The sequence below is a fragment of the Dermacentor albipictus genome, chromosome 1, assembly GCF_038994185.2.
Source record: "Dermacentor albipictus isolate Rhodes 1998 colony chromosome 1, USDA_Dalb.pri_finalv2, whole genome shotgun sequence".
Lineage (NCBI taxonomy): Eukaryota > Metazoa > Arthropoda > Arachnida > Ixodida > Ixodidae > Dermacentor > Dermacentor albipictus.
The window spans coordinates 400245997-400267965 of record NC_091821.1 but is presented as its reverse complement, the minus strand read 5'-3'; the positions used below and the strand labels follow the sequence as shown (position 1 = coordinate 400267965).

The window sequence follows — 21969 nt, the reverse complement described above, 5'->3', positions numbered from 1 at the left end:
TTGAGTTTTTCGTTGTTTTTAACTGCTTGCTGTTTCAAACTTTTCTAAGAGGCAGAGAGATGCACATAGTAGTACAATAGGACATATAACTTGCTTACGAACCAGCTATTGTTACAATGCCTTTTTTTTTCCATTGAACCATGAGTGAGGCAAGACGTTGTCTCTGTATTTACCATCATGATCATAGAAGAGTTGGTTTTTGCATTACTAAGATCCACAGCTGGGGCAGCTCTTTTACACGAAACTACTGCGTTGACAAGGATTTTGTGCAGCTACCTGTGAAACATGTAGTGTGCAGATGAGTTGCACTTTCTGTGAGGCATAATGAAAAGCAGATCTTGGTGCAAATCAAACATTTTAAGCAAGGGGACATAAACGAGCTCTCTGTAGCCATATCTTACCGACACATATTTTTGAAGCTGTAGAAACTATACCACATGCTGCTTGCATGTGAAAGTATAACACTTAACTGGCACGATGGTTAGAAACATATTTTAATTTGGTGCCGAAGTTGGTCTCGTGATGCTAGATCTGGTCTCATCACAACTGCAATGCGATGACAATAAGCAAAATTCGCTGATGTTGTGTAGTAGTATGACTAGGTATGACGACGTCAGTCATTAAAAAAATATTCACAACGACACCACACACTTCAGGGTGTGCTCACGTTTGGCAGCCACGGCTATCACAGGAATTAAAGTGAGTTCATGTAACGTGACGACATGATGCATTCACCTCTGCTCCTGGATGCAGAAACTCGCTCTGGTTTGTGAACGAGTAAATTACTTAACATGCTCTGACACTTGCGAGTATTTCTTACAGGGTTTAGAAGATTTGAAGCTTCATTGAATGCAAAAAAAAGTTGCAAGTAAGAAATGTCATATCAGTATACCCCTTTACCGAAAAGTTTTCACAGTACTCTAGTAAAGCTATATCCAAAGAGAGTGGAACCTGAAAGCTAACCAACAGCAGTGTCACAGGAGCTATGTGTACAACCATGCTCACAGACAACTTCCTGTGGCAATGAAGGGAAAGTTATGGAGGCAAAGTGCACACAAATAAGAGCTCTTCTGAAAAACTTGCATTTTCATCTGTGTCAGTTTAAGCTGGGGAAGACAGAACACAAACAGCCCATTTACAACAGCAAGTTAAAATACACCACTGAGTGCTAAATTTGACTTATGTTTCTCTTTTCTCTTCTGCATCAGTGCAAGTGCAAAACCATTGTGTGAGCTACGTGGATTTAGTATCTGCAAAGGGAAAATGCTGCCGGACTACTTGTGCAATAAGACATGTGCAGAAGTGCCGCCCCCACGGCTTTTCCTTCACTACCACAGAAAGTTGTCTATGAGTTTAGAGTTTCATGCTTGCCAGGATGCCAGGATCTCTGTCCACTTGTGTGCCATGCTAAGCCATCCAGAGGGACAGTTATGATAGTGTGCACATTTGTGCATAATTTCCATTGTTTTACCTTCGGTTCTACGACGCAGCACACGATGTGTAAAAAGGGGGTGCTGCTGGGGTGGAGGGGGTACACTAAGCATGTGCCTGCCACCACCGAAATCTCTGTGTACAAGGATACCTGGCATAATAATGTGCGACAACCCCCGTTCATCCGTCAAGCCTGAAAGAATTCCTGGATTTGCCACTCTGTATGAACATCTACATTTCTTGGTACAGTCAGCTGTACTGCTAGAGTGGTTACTTAAGGTAAATCAGCACAGATGAAAATGCATGTTGAAGAGGCCCTACGATATGTGGTAGGCAACCCACTGTCTGGGCTCAGTGGTGATAGTGTTCTGGCAAGCACAACTTCACAGGTTCAATTCCCAGCTGTAGCCACTGTATTTTGATCAGGGCAAAACGTAAAAAAAACTTTGTGTGCTTATAATCAGGTGCACTTTAAAGATCTTCAGATGGTCAAAATTAATCCAGAGCCCTACACTACGATATTCCTTGTACCGCCACTGTTGCTTTGGGGTGTTAAACTCAATCAATCAATCATGTTAGGCATGTGTTATGTAAATTTGTTGATATGGGCTTCATGGCACTGTTGCTCAACTTGCTTGACAATGCTGAGGTCGTAGTAGTACACGTACTTAGTGTTTTAAATGCCCCCTTACCTTGGATATGCTTCTCTACACGGCAAATATGCTTTACCGCAACACAATCTGTATGCTTCGCCGCATAACACGACTGTACTGTGCCAAAGCTGACTTAAAACTGACTGCAGCAATTTTTAGTAGATTCGAATATTTTTAACAGTAAAAGTGTCTATCGAATACTAACCGACTCGGATCGAATATTCGCAAACCGCTAGTTCAAATTCAAGTTCATTTGCACAAACGGTTTGATTTTGCATCAACCCTGTTTTTTTCTCTACTGTGGAGTTTTTTTTTCCAGTTCTACAAGTTTCTTTTTGGGTTGTGCAGACTAATGATTGGGCTGCAGGATAAAGATGTTACATCATGTGCTAGCTGTTGTGTAGAGGACTATCTACCAGACCACCTATGACTAGCATTGTTAAACGAGTGAATGGCACAAGTATGCTTACATCAATGCTGATGCATTGTGTAAGGATACTTCAGGCATTTTAACACAATAGCCTCTCTTTTTAACAAGCGAGTCTTGGAAAGAAAAACAACAGCCCCGAGTCCAACTGCACTAGGCAGCTCCAATGCCATGCATGCCCTAACACAACCCAGTAATTTACGTTGCTTTGAAGACCCCTTTTGGGTAAATGCATAGATGAAAGTTTCTTCTGCACTTATCTTGTTTCATGCTAGTTCACTTTTCGTCTTCTTGACGGTGCTTGTAATTGACAAGCGTAGCACATCAGTTGAAACAGCACTCTTGTGGCTTGGTTTGAATTGCCAAAGGAATTTCATATTTGGTGATGTTAACTTTAATGTTGACCAATCAAAACCATTCGGTGAAACGAAAGTAAGGCTATGCGGCACAACTTTTTCTTTTGTGACCAATGTAATAAGGTTGTAGAGAGTTGAAGATTACCCTTATTGGCCTTGGTTTGAGCTGGTGGTGATCCTTGGCCATGGTATGTTCCCACAAAGAGGGATAGACCAAAAACTGGGCAGTTGGATCTACAATTCCAGAAGTAATTATCCAAAGAAATGAAAAATGCAGGCATAGAAAAACAAGAATAGTATTAAACTGGGCAGTCAGACTTACACAATTATGAAATGGGTATTAATGAAGGAGAGATTAAAAGACCACATTAGTGAAGAATGTGGAGACTCAATTAATTTGAGTGAATAGTGGGCAGAAAAGAAGAAAAAGAGTAAAGAAAAAGATGAGAACATGGTAATCGTTTTGTTTCGCTCATAAAACCAAATCCAGCACAATGAACATACTAGTGGCTATATCCTAGTGTTGAGGCCCCAGATGGTAGTACAATAGGAATACTTAAATCTAGTCCAATATGGCAAAGCTAGTAACTCCTTTCTCCGACAATGTCAAAAATTCGTTGAAGCAGTCCAGGGTGACATTACAAAGACAGCCGAATTTCAAGGCCACAACTGCATAGTGCTGGAAAATTACATTCTAGCCAAGTCGTACCATCGGTTGAAGTTCTTTAGTAAGCCTTGTAGAGGGCCGCCATTCAATGAGAAGACGACACTTTGCTGCTTGGCGGTTACACTGCGGCTGACAATTTACACCCAAAGCAAAATGGAACACACATGTTTACTGCAACATTAGCTCTCTGTTTGTCTGGTTGAGCTCTGCATCATCAAGTGGCTGCACTATGCAGGCCACTCGTGTGCACCTCTGCCCACCCGGCAAAACACCCAGTCAGCCTGTGTTTAGTGGAATACCAGTCATGCTAAAACTGCAGTATTTATTGTTACAATCATGTACTGATGTGGACAAATTTCATGCAGTTTTAAAACACAGAAGAGAGTGCGTAGTCATAAGTGCAATATAGTCTTCAGTTACGCTAGTAATAAAGCTAGAGGCTTTAGGCATTTGCTCAAAGGCACCAAATGGTTAACTTCAATGCTCATGACTATTTATTCTTAGATAAGCTCAACGAGATTTGTGGCAGGAGGATCACAAACTTGCATCTTCTGAAGGTTCTGATATGTCCGATAATGTCATGCAGTGATATGCTTGCATTTCTCGCCTATGTCAAAGCTAGCTGGCATGATTGAATGTGTCTGATTTGCATGGAAGTTGAAGAAACTGTCGGCTACTGCTGGTTTGCAATATGTACTGTTCAGACTGGTTGAATGTGTTCATCTTGGAGCAGAAGGCCTATAATCATTTGAATGGATACTGTTTTTCACAGTGTTATGCAACCATATTTCAGAAACATCCCTTGACCAACAGTTTGGCCAACCAAAGAACTACCAAAGGACCGCTGTCAACTGTCTGCGTTGCACTGTCATGAATGAAACATCATGCAAAGCTTGCACGCACGCCTGTGGTGGAGGGGTGCTTGAACATTCTGAAGCACCATGTGCTGCCCAAATAGCGCAGCAAACCATTTGTATTGTGCGAAATGTCCAAAGAAATGTCATATAAGTTGCGCATTCTGATACTATCCAGGCCTGCTGAGCTGCTGTGTAAGAATTGTTGCTGCAGTCCTGACATGGATAGTCAACAGGTGCATGGTTGACACACGTTGCAATATGTCACAGTGAGAGATTGCAACATGTTGTGAGACAGGGCCTTGTGCCTTCAAAGTAGTTTTTCTCAGAAATTAAATGCTCATATGTTGAGAAAATTTCTGTGGTTTTCTTTTGTGCTGAATATGTGAGAATGATGTGAAGATGTCACAGTTTTTGCTCTTTTGTCCGAATTCATGAGTGGGTGAAGCACTAAAACCTTGAAGAAGCATTCATCAGTATCGTTCATGCGAAACATGCACTCAAGACAGCTGGGCAGGTTAAGTTGTTTGTGTAGACAGTAACTAAAAGCATTTTGTGAATGGAGTGCAGTGTACACCAAATTTTTACCCTTATTTCATGACACTGGAAATATGTTCAGACTACCCGCAGTATTTGTGCCTTTCAATTAAGTTAGCATCACATAAAGTCAGCACGTTGCATAGGGCAAGAAGCCAGCGCTTGAAAATTGCTGTGCTCTTGCACACTTATAAACAACACAGAAAACGTCAACAATCCAGTCGAAAACCAAAATGCAATAGTTACTTTTTAAAGGTTCGTGTCACCACATAAAATGCATGATATCACAGTCACAAAATGTACAGTTCTGCTTTGGGTAGAGTAAAAAAAAATGCAGATGGGCACTTGTGGCAACTTGCAGCACTACAGTACAACAATGTGAGTGTGGCTTTCACGTCCCCTACAAGGACCTGTCATGACTTGTTGTCGCAGATGCCCGCAGCACCCTGTCCAGTGCTCTGCGCAGCAGGCGGGAGGCTGCAAAGCGGTTCTCTTTGGCGTCGCTTGGCTGGTCACAGATGGCTAGCAGCTTGGACAAGCCGTACTGCTTGTCGACGTCCTTTGGAATATCATGCATCAGGCCCCCATAGGATGAGTAGAAGGCGCGGGGTGCAAGCAAACCACTGCACACAGCGTAGAAGTTGTGGTCACTTGTGTCATGCGAGCACAGGTCCTCCACATTGAAGCTGAGGCAGTCATGGCACATCTCTTCCCGGTGTTCGAGCCATTGCTTCCAGCCTGGCCTCCTTTCTGCAGCACACAGAGTGAAGCATTTTAACCTGCTATATCTGTCCTAGGAGAAACGCCTCACAAGTGTTAAAGCAGTCATAGCAGCATACATTTGACACAAATACCTGCCAATATATTTTTCATTTGAGTATATAAATTTATTTTAAGTTGTCACGTCTGTTTCCCTTCAGAAAACCAGAAGAAAATCCTCTATATTGTTCATCTCCGAGTGCCCCAAGTGTGACCCCGACCATAGAAGCTTCACAGAAGGATCAATGGTGCACGAGGATCAAATCCCCCTCCCTTTTAGAACATACAGCCAGCTCTCGTCACATTGTTGCTCTCGTTTCCCAACCAGTCGACAGCTTCTACTAAGGTGCACACGCATGCACATACATGCAAGCACATGCACGTGACTCTGCTGTTGTCGCAATGCTCGAAGAAGGGACTGGAAAATCGTGGAGAGGAGCACAGGATTGCTTTTAATTTGTGGCTTCCCAACAAAGCATACCACTGCCATGCTTGCCAAAGATGATCATCATGGCATTCTGTACATTATATGCATGGTTATATACAATGCATTCAATATTCCAAAGGTGCTTTAAGAGTGCTTTAAAGAAATGAATTACTGAGTCCAGACTTGTTTGAATAATAATATGCAGTCCTTACCCCACCCCCCCGCCGCTTTTCCCTGACAGTGGATAGCCTCTACGTTTGCACACCATTGGCTTCCGCAAAGATACATTTTCTTTGGAGTTTAGGCATGCAGTCCGTAATTGACAACTGAAAATAAAATGCAGCTATGCTACATACATTTAGCATTCACTACAATGCAGAATTCATCAGTTTCAGACTGCGCATTTAGACCACAGAGAATTTTTGCCATAAATGCAGTTCCCCTACTTTCTCTTGTGGGTGTATGGTACATGTACTAAATAACCATTGCTGCCAGTGGCATCACAAAGAGAAGACAGACGGAGGATGTCCCCGTCCCCAATTTCTTGGACCTTTTACCATGTGGAAAGAAAAGAGTGGCCAACCAATGGTGTAATGACTTCATCTGTCCTTACTGTTCTGGCACATCTTGCACCAGGCATTTGAGATGTCCCTCACAGCCACATTATCATCATGCCAAGATGTAGCTGGAAGTTGCAGCACTGGTGACTGTGTCTGCTGAGGTCATGTTCAACCAAAACAAATGTGTTCCAATGTTACCATGTTTTAACAATTCGCATTGGCAGAAAATTTAGAAAGCCTAGGGGTGTGCGAATAGTGATTTTTGAGACCGAATCGAATAATGCAATAACCAAATTAAATTGAATACCTTTTGCATAGTTTTCGAATCATGAACAGCTGTTACCACAATTATCTTAAATGTTGTTCACATCCCAGTATTCTTAAAGTCGGCAGGTTTCTGTCATTGCAGAGTATGTTATGAAGCATTGTTTATTAAAAGCACAAATAGAGCATTAGGAGAGAATAAGTAGTTTCTATGCAAGCACAAGGCTCTTCAGAGAGTACAAATGATCGCTGCACAGCCTGTAAAGTATGGCTACCGAAGTGATGCAGCCTGCTCCGCAATGCAAGTTCTCATGTTTTATGGGAGTGATAATTTACCATACTTTTGCCCATATTTTACGTTGCTTTGGGCACAGTTCTGAAATATTCATAAAGTATTCGAAAAATATTGGCATTTACAAATAGTGACTATTCAATTCAGTCTTCGAATCAAATAGGACGCCATTCTATTTGTTATTCGAAAGTTTCAAATATTAGCATGCCCCTAGAAGAGCCAAACATATATCAACATCATACCAGTGCTATAAAGCCTCTGTGCAGTCAGTTGTGTAAACATAGTTGCGTATTGGAATATATATCCTGCAAGTTTAGGCTAAAAGTATTTTTTTCATAACTCGCTACTGGTGTAATGTGAATGTTTCTACACTTCACATCCACCCAAATAGGGTGGACCTGTGCTAAAACAGCACCCGTAATCATTCTACAACTCACCTGCCCGAACCTGCACGCGGTCCACCACAACTATATTTTCCAAGTCGACAAGCCTCACTTCGCCTAGATGGTTGACAGCAAAGTTGTCCATGCTCACATCAGTCATATATAGTGCATACTGAGTTGGGTTCTCGGTCATCAAATCGGCCATGTCGAGCAGCTGCAGAGAGATGTTGGCTCGCACAGTCCAGCTGGCCTGCTCAAAGTGTGAGAGAGGCTCTCCCTCATACGTCTCCACCACTGTGCGACCGCAGCTGCCCAGCAATGTTGGGAATGGCCAGTCATCCATGCGTGGAAATGTCTGCGTGGAGTTGTGCAGCAAAGGTTGGATTAACCAACAACCACGTAGCACTAGTAGACAGGAGCCAGTGGCTGGTAAAACATGAAAAAACGCTTTTTTATGTAGCCTATACAGGTAAGCTTATTTATAGCACGAAAATACTTACGTTATATCCAACATCCATTCATTATAAGCATGTATTTGTTACATGCTGACATTGCGAGAGACATCTTAGATTTACTTCGTTATATCCGTGCTCAATATATCGAGGTACAACTGTATTCCAAACTGTTATTCCAAACCCTGCTACAGAACCATCCCCATCTAGTTTACACACCTGCAAAAGAAGTGGCTCGGCATTGACGGTGACGGTATAAGCAAACACATCGGCCGTCCTCAGTGCTCCTTGGCGGTGTGCGATCATGGCTGGCTTGTACGAAAGCATCATCAGCATTCGGCGAGTCAAGCGTGAAGACGGGCACGCCGTCATGTCTTGCTCCTTTCTGATAGCGGACATGTGTTTCATCAATGCCGCTTCGTGGCTTTTGCCGCTGTCCACGGTATTGCGAACCGCGTTGGCGACGTTACACCGACGACTGTGGCACCAGCGGCGATCCACTTGGCGGAACTCATCGTCGTGTGCCAGTTTCTTGACTACCACACGCGTTCCGTTCAGCTCCGCCATGAAGACGTTCTTGACGTTGAAGATGCGCAGCGCGCTACGACTGTACCAGCCGGTCAACTTCACGGCTCGCATGTGCGGGCAGAGACCGTCGCCGAAGCAGGCGGGGCACTTGTGGAACTCGTGGAAGGCTTCCGATGCCGGTTCTATGTGAAAAGAAAGAAGGAACAACGCGTAGACGAACACACACGACGCCAGCAGCCAGAACAGTCGCCATCGAGCCCGGGAGTGGCGTACTAGCACCATGCCGAGTAAATAATGTTCAAGGTAATGCCCCAAATAATTCAGCGAACCGAAATGCTTGAAGATGATCAGTGCTGCTGCTAAATCTAACAGCTGCGTGCCGAACAAGCTTTCACTTGTCCTTTTGAGCTGGTCTTGCGTAGAGGCTTCTGGTGGCGGCAGCAAACGGCGAAAATAATGTAGAGCCCGTTCGGTGACGTTTCGTCCTTTCCAGTTGGCTGCACGCGGCACATTTAGAAGAAGTTCGGATGTTCAAGTTAAGGCGCATTAAATCCATGCGGTTCATGTGCCGACCCATTCCTTTGAATTGTCACCTCAGAATAGTTATAGCAGACAGCAAAGGAAACGAAACCCGCGGTTCCGCGGCATCTGGGTGGAAAGATGTGAGAGAGGCTTTCGGCTACATTTCGGCTCTACATTGGCTAAGGCCGGCCCCTGAAAGGGCTAGAGCACTGACTCCGGATCACGCTCCGGATTGCGTTTTCACGCAGGTTTCTGTTTCCGACGTGCGTGCACGTGCGTTCGTGTGATTTGCTTCGTCCGACATCGCCGACAGTGCGGCAAGTGAGACGGTTTCATGGGAAGAAGCAAGAAGAAGACAAATAAGGAGAACAAACTAAGTGAGTGCCGAAACACAAAACGTTGTGGGTCTGAAGGACCACTCTCCATTGCGCGTCAATCTTTCAGGGCCAGGCAGGAAGAAAAGTTCGGAAAACCTCAAAGCAGAATGCAGCGTCGACGAGCTCTTGTCCCAGGTACCGCTTTCGAATTATTTGCTTCTGACGACATTGAACGCTAAGGTCCTGTGTTGCTAGATGAGAGGTCAACCCAGCGTAACAAAACCATTCATTGAAAAATGAGAGTCGTAAATGTCATGTTTCGCATGTTAAGTTAACGTTATGTTGTCTTCTTGTCTCGTGGTCATTGGCGTGGTTATCACTTTTGCTGTGACTTTCTTTATCGATCAGATGGAAAGCTGCGTGAACGAACTGAATTACGATCAAGCAAGGGAGTTTGGCGAAAACGCCTTAAGAATGGAACCGGAGAACCTGAAAGCACTCGACGTCCTTTCCAGTCTGCTGCTCGAAATGGGCGATTCCACAAAAGCCTTCGAGGTAAGACCAGCAGCGTCAGAATTTTTCTGTAGTACGGTTTGGGGTGAGCCTGCGGTAGCATGCAAACCTCGACAGGTTTGATTGCATTTCCTCCATTTGCTCTAGCTTCTAGATTTGCATAGGGACATGATCAGAGTCACCGTAACGATTTCCTGACACCAAAATGCATATGTGTTAGCCAATGTTTCGTTTACCTTCCTTTTAATTTCTAAGCTTGCGTATTCTTTCATTATGTGGTGTTGTCGCTCAGTTCTTGCTTTTGCATGCCACAGAATCGCCATGCACGTATGTGACCCTCTTAAAAATTTTTCCTTTGAACTAGAAAGTACACGTTTTAGCACACTGTTTATTCCCTTCAGCATTGCTTTCAGTCATTCCCTTCCAGTTGACGCATGTCCACTTCCATTATTCACGAACAAATAAATATTGTTCAAGAAAGGTTGTTTTAAGTTAGCGCTATATATCTGATTACTAAATTTTGAGCAATCAACATTGATTCAACAACACAGGGCACTCTAAGGAAGCGGAAAACTGGGCAGTGAACAATGGTGTGGAAAATGATGGGCACTAATGTTAATAGAGTGATTAGAGAACAAATGCAGGTGAGTGATATTGTAGATGAGGTTAAGAGGTAGAAGTAGAGCTGGAGAGGCTTTGTAATGTGTAGAACAGATAAGCAGTTGTTATCATAACAGAATAGGTGACAAGTGAAGGGAAATGCAGTTGAGTGTGAGACAGAAATTAATGGAGTGGCGAGATAGGAAGCTTGTAGGTATGCCATAGAGTTGGCTGATATTGGGAAGGGGCCATTCGGAAAGTACTAGAAGAGGCGTTCATCCTGCAGTGAACCTAAATATGCTGATCATGATTATTAAGTTTTAGCTGATGAAGTGGCTGTGATTTCAGTTAACCTGAAATGAAACCCGACTTTTGTAAGATTGTTGAACATTTTATGACCTAGTGCGCAGGGCAATCCACTCACTTCAAGCAGGAAAGAAACAGCAGCGAAGCCGTCCTGCATAAGCCTGAACTTGACATGTCCAGCCTATGGACCTTTCAGTGTACCAAAGTGTGTGTATGGTTTCTTAAATAAAAAAAATGGCTGTGGCTCAGCTAAGGTTAAGCCCAGGATGCGAAGCATACTAGCCTTTATTTTAGTTGTTGAACCACTGTTTAGCCTGGTGAACTGCTGTTGCTTAGCTATATTTGGTTCGGCTAGACGAAAAAAACAACTCATGCGTTACTCTGCTTCGCCTTCAAGAGTGGAACGCGACAGCGTTGCCGTCGACCCGCCAAGGGGTGTAAGACAATGGGCTACGGCGCAGCGACTATGCGCCCCGCATTGGACGCGGTGAGTGTCGAGCAATGCAGCATTCGGCGCGGCAACGAAATGTGTGCCTGAGCAAGCGACGCACGCCTGAGCCTTAGAAACAGCTCGTTTCTAAGGCAACACCGCAGTCACTAGAGGCGCTTTTGTACCGCTTTGAAGCATCGTACTCGTGGCTCAGTGGTAGCGTCTCCGTCTCACACTCCGGCGACCCTGGTTCGATTCCCACCCAGCCCATCTTGCAAGAGTTGAGCCAAAGCCACCTAGAAACAAGCGCAGCTGCTTATATACCGCCGCGACGGCGCGAGTTGGAGCCCCGTTTCTCCTCTGTCGTGACGTCACGGTGTCACGTGGTATGGCATGGGGTCAAAGGTCATTGAAGGCGACACCGCCGCGTCTGAGGAGCTGGGTTGAGCTCTCGTAATATGCTTCGCATAAAAAAAAAGATACAGATGTGTCATTCAGGCTGTTCCCCACCACCCTATCATGTCACTTCCCTCCCTGCTCACTTTCTCATGCCAATTTCTTCTCAAGAATGCAATCACCCCAATGCTTGTTTGTGCAGCTGTTGCAAAGAATGGTACAGTTGGATCCGGATGGGGGCTTCAGGAAGTATCTCAGCCTGGGCCAACTGACAGATGGCAAGGAGTCATTAGCACACTATGCAAAGGGAGTGCAGATACTGTGCAACTTGCTCCAAGAGCAACATGGCTTGGCTGCTTCCTCTGAGGTTAGTACCAACTGTCTCTCTGCTGCACAAGCCCTTGCAGGCTTACCCATTGGCTTGGAAAAGAGGTTCAGTGGCTTCTGGCAATAAGTGGCCACTCCTCTTAAGCACTGATGCAGCCACATGTTTGTCCTGGTAAGTTTCACTTTTAATCCATCCTTTGAGGGCTATCTATGCATGTACGATGTTTGTGCTTTTGTATGTTCGTATCTAACCATGTTCCCGCCTACCTGAATCACTGGTTAGTTCGTGGTCAACTGGGTAGTGCATCGGGCTGCTTTGCTGAGGGCATAGGGTTAGAAAACAATCGTCGGACCAACTTGGGTCACTGATTATGTGGCAATGTGGACATACCTGCCACTCTTCAGCGAACTTCTTTCACGCTGGCATAGGTCACTGTAGATGCGGCACTGGGTAGGTACTGCTTTTCAGTGAACACCTTTCATGCCAACGCTTTAAAATTAATTAATGGCACATACCCAGCGCCATTAATGCACTGGGTATGTGCCACTCTTCGGTTAACCTCTCGCTGGCTTATGTTACTGCGTATGCATGTTAACAATACTCAGCATTCACAGGCACTGGTGCACCATGCCTCTCGTCTCGAGAGGCCACACGCAAACTTCTTGGCAATGCCACTAGATGGTGCAGCATATCCAAAGGGCGGGAGAGGAGTTCGTTTGACGCATTTCTCAGCATTTGCACGCACCAGCACGCCATGCATTTTGGAGGCCATGCGCAGGCTTTGCGGCGGCAGCCCTAGATGACACCGATTGTTCTTAGGAAAGCACAAGGAAAGAGTCCTGCTGTAGTACATGCCTCATGCATAACTTGTTTCAATGGTGACAGGATGTTGTGTCGCTATACTGATTCAATGCTAACGTGTTACTGTCGACAGTCGTCGTGAGATGGGTTCTGCCGCAATTTTTTATTTTGTGGTTCATGGCAAAGTGAGGTTTGACGCACAAACCTAATCTTAGGTACTTATGCATTGTTACACAGAAACTTACATTTCTATTATAGCTTCTACAATAAAAGTGTGTCCAAGAGCATACATTTATTTTTAAAAGGCAATAAACATCTTATATAGATGGTCGACAAATGGCATGAATAAGCAGTATGGTGAATTAAGCTTGAAATGTGGCATAGAAGGTTGAAGATACCTGCGTAGGGTTTGAAGCAATTAACATCGTGAGTTGGTCATTTTCGTTTTGTATGTCTCACGCAGTGTGTTGCTGCAGCCAGTGTGCATTCTGGAGAAGATGCTGTGAATTATGGGTGTTATTTCAGCTTCTGGCCATGTTCCCTGGCTACGCTCCAGTCTGCAAGAAAAAGCGCTGTAAACATTTTAATATGTTGTATCTTTCCCCATGAAAGGGAGCACCTGCATGCTAGTATATAAACACAGATATGAAGGCTGAACGCATAGCACGAGGGCTATAAGTTAGTATGAAGTTTAAAGGGGCACTAAAGTGAAACAATAAATCAGTTTAGACTAATGAGGCATTGTTTGAGAACCCTGCAGGCAGTCATTTCAAAAAAAATAGTTTGATTATTAGATGAGAAAATGAAGGTTCAAGTATCAGTATTTGAATTTCGCGCCGATACGTCAGCGTGACGTCAGGGATTCCAAAGTATGTTTTCGCATTTGGGCCGCGTTGGCTGAATAAAGGTTCCAGACACTTGGCATGTTTAATGTTTGATTCCTTTAGAACACAATGTAGTCAATCTGTACTGCTATATATAATTAGTAGGCCCTAGAAGATGCCATCAAAATCCAAGACGTCACAGTCCCCAGGTGCGGGAACTTAAGTAGGCATCGCCACCCGTATTATGTTCTTGCGCTTTTTCTGGCTTACCAAATGTCTTATCGTTGTAAGATTGGTGTTTTTGGTGTTGTAGAACAGTAATTTACTGATACAGAAGAAATCATTTTTCACTTTAGTGTCCCTTTAAGTGTAAAAGGAGGTGTAGGTCCTTTTTTCATTTGCATTTTAGTTCTAGCATTGCACTTAGGGGATATATATATATAGTGTGTGTGTGTTGGTCTGTGTGTGTGGAGAGAGAGAGGAGGGGAAGCTCATCACGTCCCCTCCCCCCCCCCCCCTCTTGGGAAAACGAAAGGTCTCCTCCTATGATCAGCTGCACAAAAACAGGCACAAGACCACGAAAACATGGGACACCTGAACATCTATTGGTAATGCAAGGAAAATATATATATAATGATAAATAAGAAAGTAATACAGATTATTTAAAAAATATGTACATATATTTGTGGTGAAAAAGAAGCAGCGATACAAATGGTCGGGCGCTATACAAAAACTTAATTCATTTGTCAGCACCACTGATGGCTGGCTTACTTATGTTTCCTCACATCGCCTGATGTACTATTATGTTCCCGCCAGTTCACGGGCACTCTGATCTCCCTATAATCCAGCGTGTGGAGGCTCTGCAACCTCTGAAAGGCAGGTTTGAGGGTCCTTAGAGAGAGCCGTCAGGAGCTCCGCATCAACCTGGCCTGACATCAGCTTCAGGAAGTTGTGAGCCCCTGTATTTCAGCTAAATGGGAGTTGCACTAGTGAATATTTCACTAGCTGCAAGTGAGTGATTGCAGGACACTGTAGTGTTGTGGGAGATGCACACAGGTGACAAAGGTCACAGGTGAATCACTGCGAGAAGTGGCATTCTCTTGTAATCCAATCTAGTGATCAATGATCAAGGAAGTGCCACCTTTGTCTAATTTTGCCCCCCTCCACCTGTGTGCCATAAACAACACTTGATTTTGGCTGCTAAGTTAGCGAGGAAGTGAAACGAAGCCTTCAGGTTTGAGAATTGTACTGTAAGGCCACCTTCAGAGCTCCCAATAAAAAGGGACTCGGGCATCCTGTCGCTGATGTAATAGGCTCTGTTGTGTCAGGGCCTACCGCAACCACTTTCAGTGGCTGACCCAGCCGCTTTAATGAAGTGGGAGACATGGCTTCATGGTCTGGTGTACAACGAAATAACCAAAGTCGAGGACACCATGTTGCTTGACAGAAGCTCCTATAGCAACGCAGCCGCAGTCTTTGTTACCAGTAGACACTCGGTTGTTAGAGTCTGTCCCGTGTTTTTTCAACCCTATATCTACTTATTTTTGTGCATGCTGATCATCATGAATACTTCTGAACTTGCCCAATTCGCAATCCTTTTGCTCTCTCCACTTAATCCATTGTAAATCACTCGTCATGGCTGGCAGTTGCTTTGAAATAAGTGGCAGTATGCTTTGGGACTCGGCACACATTGAATGTTGGGTCTCACATTACTAGGCTATCCGAGATAACTGGGAGAAACATGCAGCATGACTGCATTGACTGCACATTTGAAGAAGTGTGTGTTTACCATCTTCATTGTTGGCAAACCGTTTGACATTGCTGTTTGCTTGTTTTTAGGAATGTAATGGGACTGACCTCAATCGAGCATTGTCATCAGCATACTGTGCCATGGCTGAGATCTACATGACTGACTGTTGGTGAGTTAATTGGCATTTTCTGTAGATGAGGAAGGCCTGCTTGTTTTGTTGTCCCTCTCCCCCTGCCTCTGCCCTTTTTCTTTTCCTGTTAGGAAGCTTAGTAGAATTATGTTGAAATCTGCATCAAGCAGGAACCGGGCGATGTTACCGTCAAGGCTTAACCAAAACTGTCTCCAGATCAAGGTGCCTGCTTTGGCAGCTTGGCTTTGGAGCATGCATCTTCTTCGCTACATCCCCTTCTTTTTATTCTAGCAGAGGACAACCATACAACTACTTTCGCATTTGTTGCGTTTTGGAACAGCTGCATATCGTTAATGCAGGGTGTCCAAGCTAACCTTAGCCAGAGTTAAAAAATATGCAAATGTCATGTAGCTGGACAGAACCAAAGTAATGTTGTGTGTCGTTGCTTGGACATACTCAAATAATTTTTAATTACACACAATTAGATAATTAGTTAATTAATTAATTAACTCCCTTAATTTATAATTAGATGAAAACTGCCAATAAGAAAATTGTAGAGTGACATGAAAAACTCCAGGTATAGCTTTCTGTTGCTCAATACGTGCTACATAAAAGTGTTTTTCAGAACGTGAAAGCAGCCTGCAAATGCACGCAAAATTGCCGCGATTGACCGCTCAGGGTACTTTGTGTGTATTCGCAGGCTTCTTTCACACTTGGAAAAACACTTTTATGTAGCATGTATTGAGCAACAGAAAGCCTCTATCGGGAGTTTTTCATGTTGCACTAAAATTTTCTCATTGACGCTTTTCATCTAAATATAATATTCGAGAAGTTGATTAATTATTTAAGATTAATGATATAATTAGGCAGAATGAAACAAAAAATGGTATCTCCAAGCAAAGGCAAACAACATTACCTTGGTTCTGTTCAGCGACTTGGCATTTGCGCATTTTTAAACTCTTGCTAAAGTTAGCTGTGACACCCTATATATTAGTGAGCTATACTTGATTATTCAATGACTGCAGTAAAGAGCACGCTTATCTGCTGCATTGGATGTTACAAGTGAAATCAAATATAGCTATGACCTGAAGAGACAACCAACCTCACGTCTTATCCTTATTGTAAGCAACATGTACTTATAATGAGTGCAAGTGCATCTACTATTAGCTTTGCTCATGTAAATGAGCATCCCAACTTTGTATGAAATCTATATTGCTGCTGTGATTTAACACTTCAGGATTACAAAACTCCTTGAGTGTTTATTTTTCTCTGTTTTATCTTTTACCCTGCCAAGCTACCTTGGCATGCTGAAAAGCGTTTGTCCTGCACATGGTTAGGCTTGATGATATGGAATTACATTTAGAAAGCAATATCTGGTTATATTATATGCTGGTGTCTGTTTTATATCATTATGAACATGTTAATTTGAACTTACTGTTTGCATTGTACAAAGAGAAAAGTTAACAGTTTCTGTATGCCAAATATTTTTCTCCTGTGTAAAGTTTTTATGAAGTTTAAGTTTGGATGCATTTAATAAATATTTAATTCTGCATTGTGGTGCTGGTGAAGAGTAGCTTTTTCTTACCACTGATGCATCTATGCTGCACCATGTTGACGATGGAAATAACTGTTTGATTGATCAAGATGTTGATCAACCTATCTTTCCATCAGTCTCTTAACCACTACTGGGCTCCGTTTGGTAGCAATCATGTTTTGTGACTACACAGTGATGAAGAGGAGGCAGAGCAGCAGTGTTCAGAGTTGGTGCAGAAGAGTGTCCAGGCCGATCCCAGCAACCCTGAAGCCTTCCAAGTCCAGGCCAGCTTCCTGCTTGTCAAACAAGAACATGAGGTTCGGAGAATTGTCTGTATGAAGCACTGAAGACCATAGTACTTGAATCATTATACATATACAAGTCCTTAAAGGTGAATGTGAATGCAAGCTGTTGGACTCTTTGTTTTACAACAAAGCTGCTAATACTACTAGAATCACCTTTCGCATCTAGAAAAAGCATGCACAGAAAGGTATTGCTGAGCATATACAAGAGAACTAATAGTCAGATTGGGATGGAACTTTTCTGGAATACAAAGGACATTGGATATCATTTGGAGGGTTGGAGGGAAAGTTATAGGATCTCGCTTTATTGTGGGAGTCATGAATTTACCAGAGATTTGTTGATTGCAAATAACACTTGCCAGGACATTTGAAATTATTGTTGTGGGAAAGTTTAAAGATCAGACTGCAGTGAAAAGTTTAAGGAATAGAGTGGATACTTTGCAGAAGACATTTGATAAGTTACGGAGATGTGGGATAACTGGGGAAGTCATAAGAAATTATAAAAAGCTGCAATAACTGTAGCATGCCTCAAAGATAATAAGAGAGGCTATTTAATATGGCTTTACGAAAACTGAGAGATCAATCAGAATTAAACTTTGCAGCAATATGGGGGACATTGCATGGAGTCTGTGGGCAAGATTAAAGTGTATAGGTCGATTGAAGGTGGCGCAAGATATTAACAATTTACTGTGGGGCCCTCTAAAATAATTTACAAAAGAGCCAAATTAAGGTCAAAGCAGTTGCCAGAAGCACGGGAACAAAAATTTCAAGCTGACATTTTGCACATGTATCATTGTATACCTCTACAAGCCAAGTGGGTATTGAAAATTGCTTTATGAACACAAAAGTATTTAGTTAAGCACATGAACTCAATACATACCGCGCTCATTGGACATAGTTAGCCCGCCAACGATAGTTTCAAACGCTGCTTTCGAAACCTTCCATGCCACTCCTGGACACACTGCACTATTGTACGTGAAGGAACTGTTTTTTTGTTTTCTAAGCAGTTTGCTTTTTTCTGATCAGGCAGTGATTTTTGAACGCACTTTGATGTTTCGCTATCGTCAAATTAGACAGCAAAAATGGCCGCCCTCTATCGATTGTTTGAAACGCCGCCTTAGAGACCTTACGCACCGCTCAGGGACACACTGCTTTATTGGACGTGAAGGAGGAGAACTTCTCCTTTTTTTGTTTCTAAGTAGTTAGATTTTTTCACGCCAGGTGGTGATATTTAAATGCGCTCCGAAGTTTCGCAGTCGTCAAAGTAGAAAGAAAAAATGGCCGCCTCCAGTAGCGGCACGCGCGCTCTGAAAGTTTGCAGATGTCACAATTCCCGTGGGTCTGCAGTTGATTTTATCAATGGATCGAGCAGCAGCGGGTCTCCGGATGCTGCCTATTTGTCGGACTTTGACTCTGAGAGCAATGACGACGCAAACCAGTCCGCAACATCCGCGGCTGCAGCCCGACACGCCCACCTGCAGTGCTTGTAGTTAAATTTTTGTAGTGGAATACCTGTTCAAGGGGTAATAGTGAGCGGCTATGAGTACGCACACTAGCAGAAAAATGCCTGCCGCGAAAGCTGCCTCATGGAAACTTACTCATGCCGCAAGCGAGATCACTGCAGCGACAAGCAAGCCGCGAACGCTGGAGACCAATGAGAGCGGCCCCTTCAGTGACATGCGCGTTGGAAACTGGTGTCATGCGGACACGCCCAACCACTTAATTCGTACTCGTGTGTGGTGTACTATCGTCTGCTCATGTCAGCTCTCGCTCAGGCTTGTTTTGGTTTGATTTGTTTGGTCTCGTTCACACTTGTTTTTATTGTGGTGGTTTGTGATTGTGTTTTACAAGGATGAATATAAACTGAGACATCCTGATGGGAAAGTTCTTTGGAGAAGGTGCACCATATCCGATTCTGTGCGACACCACAAACCCTGAAAACAAGGATGCAAGGCTCCCAGTTCCTCATTCTCCTTGTTTTTTGAACACTGCAATGTAGCAACGGGATGGAGCGCACCAACATGATTATGATTAGTGGCAATGATGTCGCCATCTTCATAAGACGTAACTCGTGTTAAGAACAAAGAATGTAAACGCAGAACCAACCTGTCAGCAGATGAAAAAAGCATGTGACGTCTTGCACCTACACGCAGAGGGAAAGAGAGGAGGCGAGATTTGCGTGCTGTCACATGACTGCTGCAGTGGCTCGCCACTAGTTGGTGTGGCCGCTCTGCTGCAGTTGCGTTTTGTCACCGGCGGCGTGCCGCACGCATTTTTCCTTTAGTGTGCATGCACCTTAAGGCTCGACGTCATGCTCCCTTCGGTGTTTTCGCCACTGACACTGGTGGCATGACTTCTCCGCTACGAAGGGCTGCTCTCGTTGTTGGTGGAACAAAAGCGTAGTGCCGCGCAAGACGGGCTGTGTGGGGATGATGACCACGATACGGTGCCAGAGTAGAGCACATTGTCTTTACGGAAACAAAGCGTTGCATGAGCGGAATCTGTCTGCAGCAGCTGCTGTGAATTGCAGATGCGCCACACTTCACGTCATTTGGAACGTGCCACACTAGACGGATTGTCTAAGCCAGCCAATATATTGTGGAATGAAAACACATATAGAGCTGTGCTCAAATTTCAAATTGGAGAGTATCGTAATTCTCGGTGGATTTTTTTTTTTTTTCCTCTTTCTTCACTGAGTCCAAGTATAAGTGCCTCTGCACATGACTGCTATTGATTCTGATTTCGTGTGGATCCAGTTTAGCCTCACTTCAGTTAGTAAGTGAAATATATATATATATATACATATATATATATATATATATATATATATATATATGACCTATGCATGCAAGTGCTGATGTTTCCATCTCTAATGAATGTTGTAAACTATTAGATTTCTTTTTTCATGAGTCGTTACCATTGCTTACTGGAAAGAGAAGCAATACTGAGGTACATATAATTCCTGTGCATTTCACATGCTGTTGATAAAAGACTCTGCTGAAGGGTTCACTGAAGCCTGCAGGGTTTCCTTTTTTTTTTCAGGATCAAAAAAGCACACAAAGCAATTTGAAGTGAGGCTAACATACAGCAACTTATTCATTCTCTAGGCATAGGCTATCCATACCATTAGAAATAATTGCTGCTTGGCTACCTACTTTGCATTAAAAAATATGATTCACTTTGTCCTGTGCACATATATATATATATATATATATATATATATATATACAGTGAAAGCTCGTTAATTCAAACTTCAATAATTAGAATTTATGGATAATTCGAACTGTATGATTTGGTCCGGCCAAGCTCCACAGAAGTCTATGTATAAAAAAGTCCGTTAATTCGAACGCGAGAAGGTTCCCTCACGGATAATTCGAACTACGCTCACCTGGCACACGGCCAGAGAAAAGCGCCTACTGCCTACACACAAGGCTGTATTGCCTCCGAAACGGAGAGAACGGCGAGAGAAGGCAAAATCGGAAAAAAATCTAACCGACGCGGGGTCAGCCAGAAAGCAGTGGCGGCTGCCGCCTCTCCGTTCTACGTAACCTCCAAGACTTCTTGCCCGTTGCGAATCTCGGAGGCTTTGCAAATCTTGTACAGCTGCTAATGTTGTGCGGAGATGGCACGGCAAGCGCCAAAACACAGCGAATCAAGTACGTCGCAGCTGCGCTTGCAATCAAGAACCAACGAATCAGGGCCTTCGCCACCTTCACATGTTCAGTGTCTTTGTCTCGGCAGTCTTCATCGGTTGTGCACCTCTGTTTTCAGCTTAGGAGGTATCGGCCGTCGCGAATCATTGTGATAGTGTTAAGCCTTGGCTAACGTTCGTTTCGGTGGACATCGGTGGTGTGGCACAGTCGGACCCAGAGCTTCGACTTGAAGATGGCGTGTGCCCGCGGCACACGTAATCACTTTCTGACACGCCAAATTTCTGACATGCCCTACTGCTTCCAAATCGCAGTGTACTGTTGCTCTCCTTCACTTTCGTTAGTTCGAACTTTCGTTAATTCGAACTGAAGCGGCTTCCCCTTGCGGTTCGAATTAACGAGCTTTTACTGTATATATATTGTGGGGATGCGCGACCCTCGCGCCTCCCCTGATGTTTTTCCCGCATAGCGCGTCTCCTGTGATCCCGCTTCGCCGCGTGGCCTGGGTGACGTCAGCGCGGCCGATGTGGTTGAAGCGCAGTCCGAGAGATGGCGCTAGTGTTGCGCGGCTATCCAGACATCTATGCAGACATCTATCCAGCGGTCGATTTAGGCACCACTGGCCTCCTTGAAGCCCTTGGGTTCAGCGGGAGCAGTGGTAAAGCAAACAGGTCCGCAATAGACATCAGTAAGAGGCGATTGGAGGATTGGTGGAAGAAAAGTAGGGAAACGACAAAGGACGGAGACGTACAAAAGCACAGTTCGCAATAGGGTATCAGAAAATTTGGACGTGGTAGTTCATAGTGTTTTTTTTTTCTCATTGGTTAACCTAGGTAGGATATTAGGCAGCATAGTAGCAAGAGCTTGGTGGCGCAAGCCACCGCCCCGTTCCAAAGGGGACGCTCATAACATCCATCCATCCATCCATCCATGCGGGGTTACCCTCGGCGGGAGAGACGAGGCGCGCTCTCTTGGG

At 44.0% G+C, this 21969-nt stretch overlaps 2 protein-coding genes across 3 annotated transcripts in view; one reads left to right on the top strand and one right to left on the bottom strand.

Annotated features, from left to right (window-relative positions):
• Window positions 1–5141: 5141 nt before the first annotated feature.
• On the bottom strand, window positions 5142–9240 carry LOC135918746 (divergent protein kinase domain 2A). Its single transcript, XM_065452412.1, has 3 exons — window positions 8282–9240; window positions 7665–7965; window positions 5142–5675 (listed from the first exon to the last, which is right to left on the bottom strand). The coding sequence occupies exons 1-3, from the start codon at window positions 8870–8872 to the stop codon at window positions 5326–5328; spliced, it is 1242 nt and encodes a 413-aa protein (XP_065308484.1). The 5' UTR covers window positions 8873–9240; the 3' UTR covers window positions 5142–5325.
• Window positions 9241–9336: 96 nt separating this feature from the next.
• The window catches only part of LOC135918747 (uncharacterized), a 39028-nt gene continuing 26395 nt past the window's right edge, over window positions 9337–21969 (top strand). For both annotated transcript variants that reach the window (XM_065452414.1, XM_065452413.1), the window contains exons 1-6: window positions 9337–9489; window positions 9557–9624; window positions 9838–9984; window positions 11877–12041; window positions 15467–15546; window positions 17235–17358. In XM_065452414.1, coding sequence (XP_065308486.1) covers window positions 9447–9489; window positions 9557–9624; window positions 9838–9984; window positions 11877–12041; window positions 15467–15546; window positions 17235–17358 — 627 coding nt within the window. In that variant the 5' untranslated portion in view covers window positions 9337–9446. The remainder of the gene's footprint in view (window positions 9490–9556; window positions 9625–9837; window positions 9985–11876; window positions 12042–15466; window positions 15547–17234; window positions 17359–21969) is intronic.

Bases quoted from the DNA above. Each gene is read 5' to 3' on its own strand.
- LOC135918746 (XM_065452412.1), bottom strand. From the start codon at position 8,872: ATGGTGCTAGTACGCCACTCCCGGGCTCGATGGCGACTGTTCTGGCTG. The intron at 7,966-8,281 runs GTGTGTAAACTA...AACTCCACGCAG, and splicing joins CCGAGCCACTTCTTTTGCAG to ACATTTCCACGCATGGATGA. The intron at 5,676-7,664 runs GTGAGTTGTAGA...TGTGTGCTGCAG, and splicing joins CCGCGTGCAGGTTCGGGCAG to AAAGGAGGCCAGGCTGGAAG.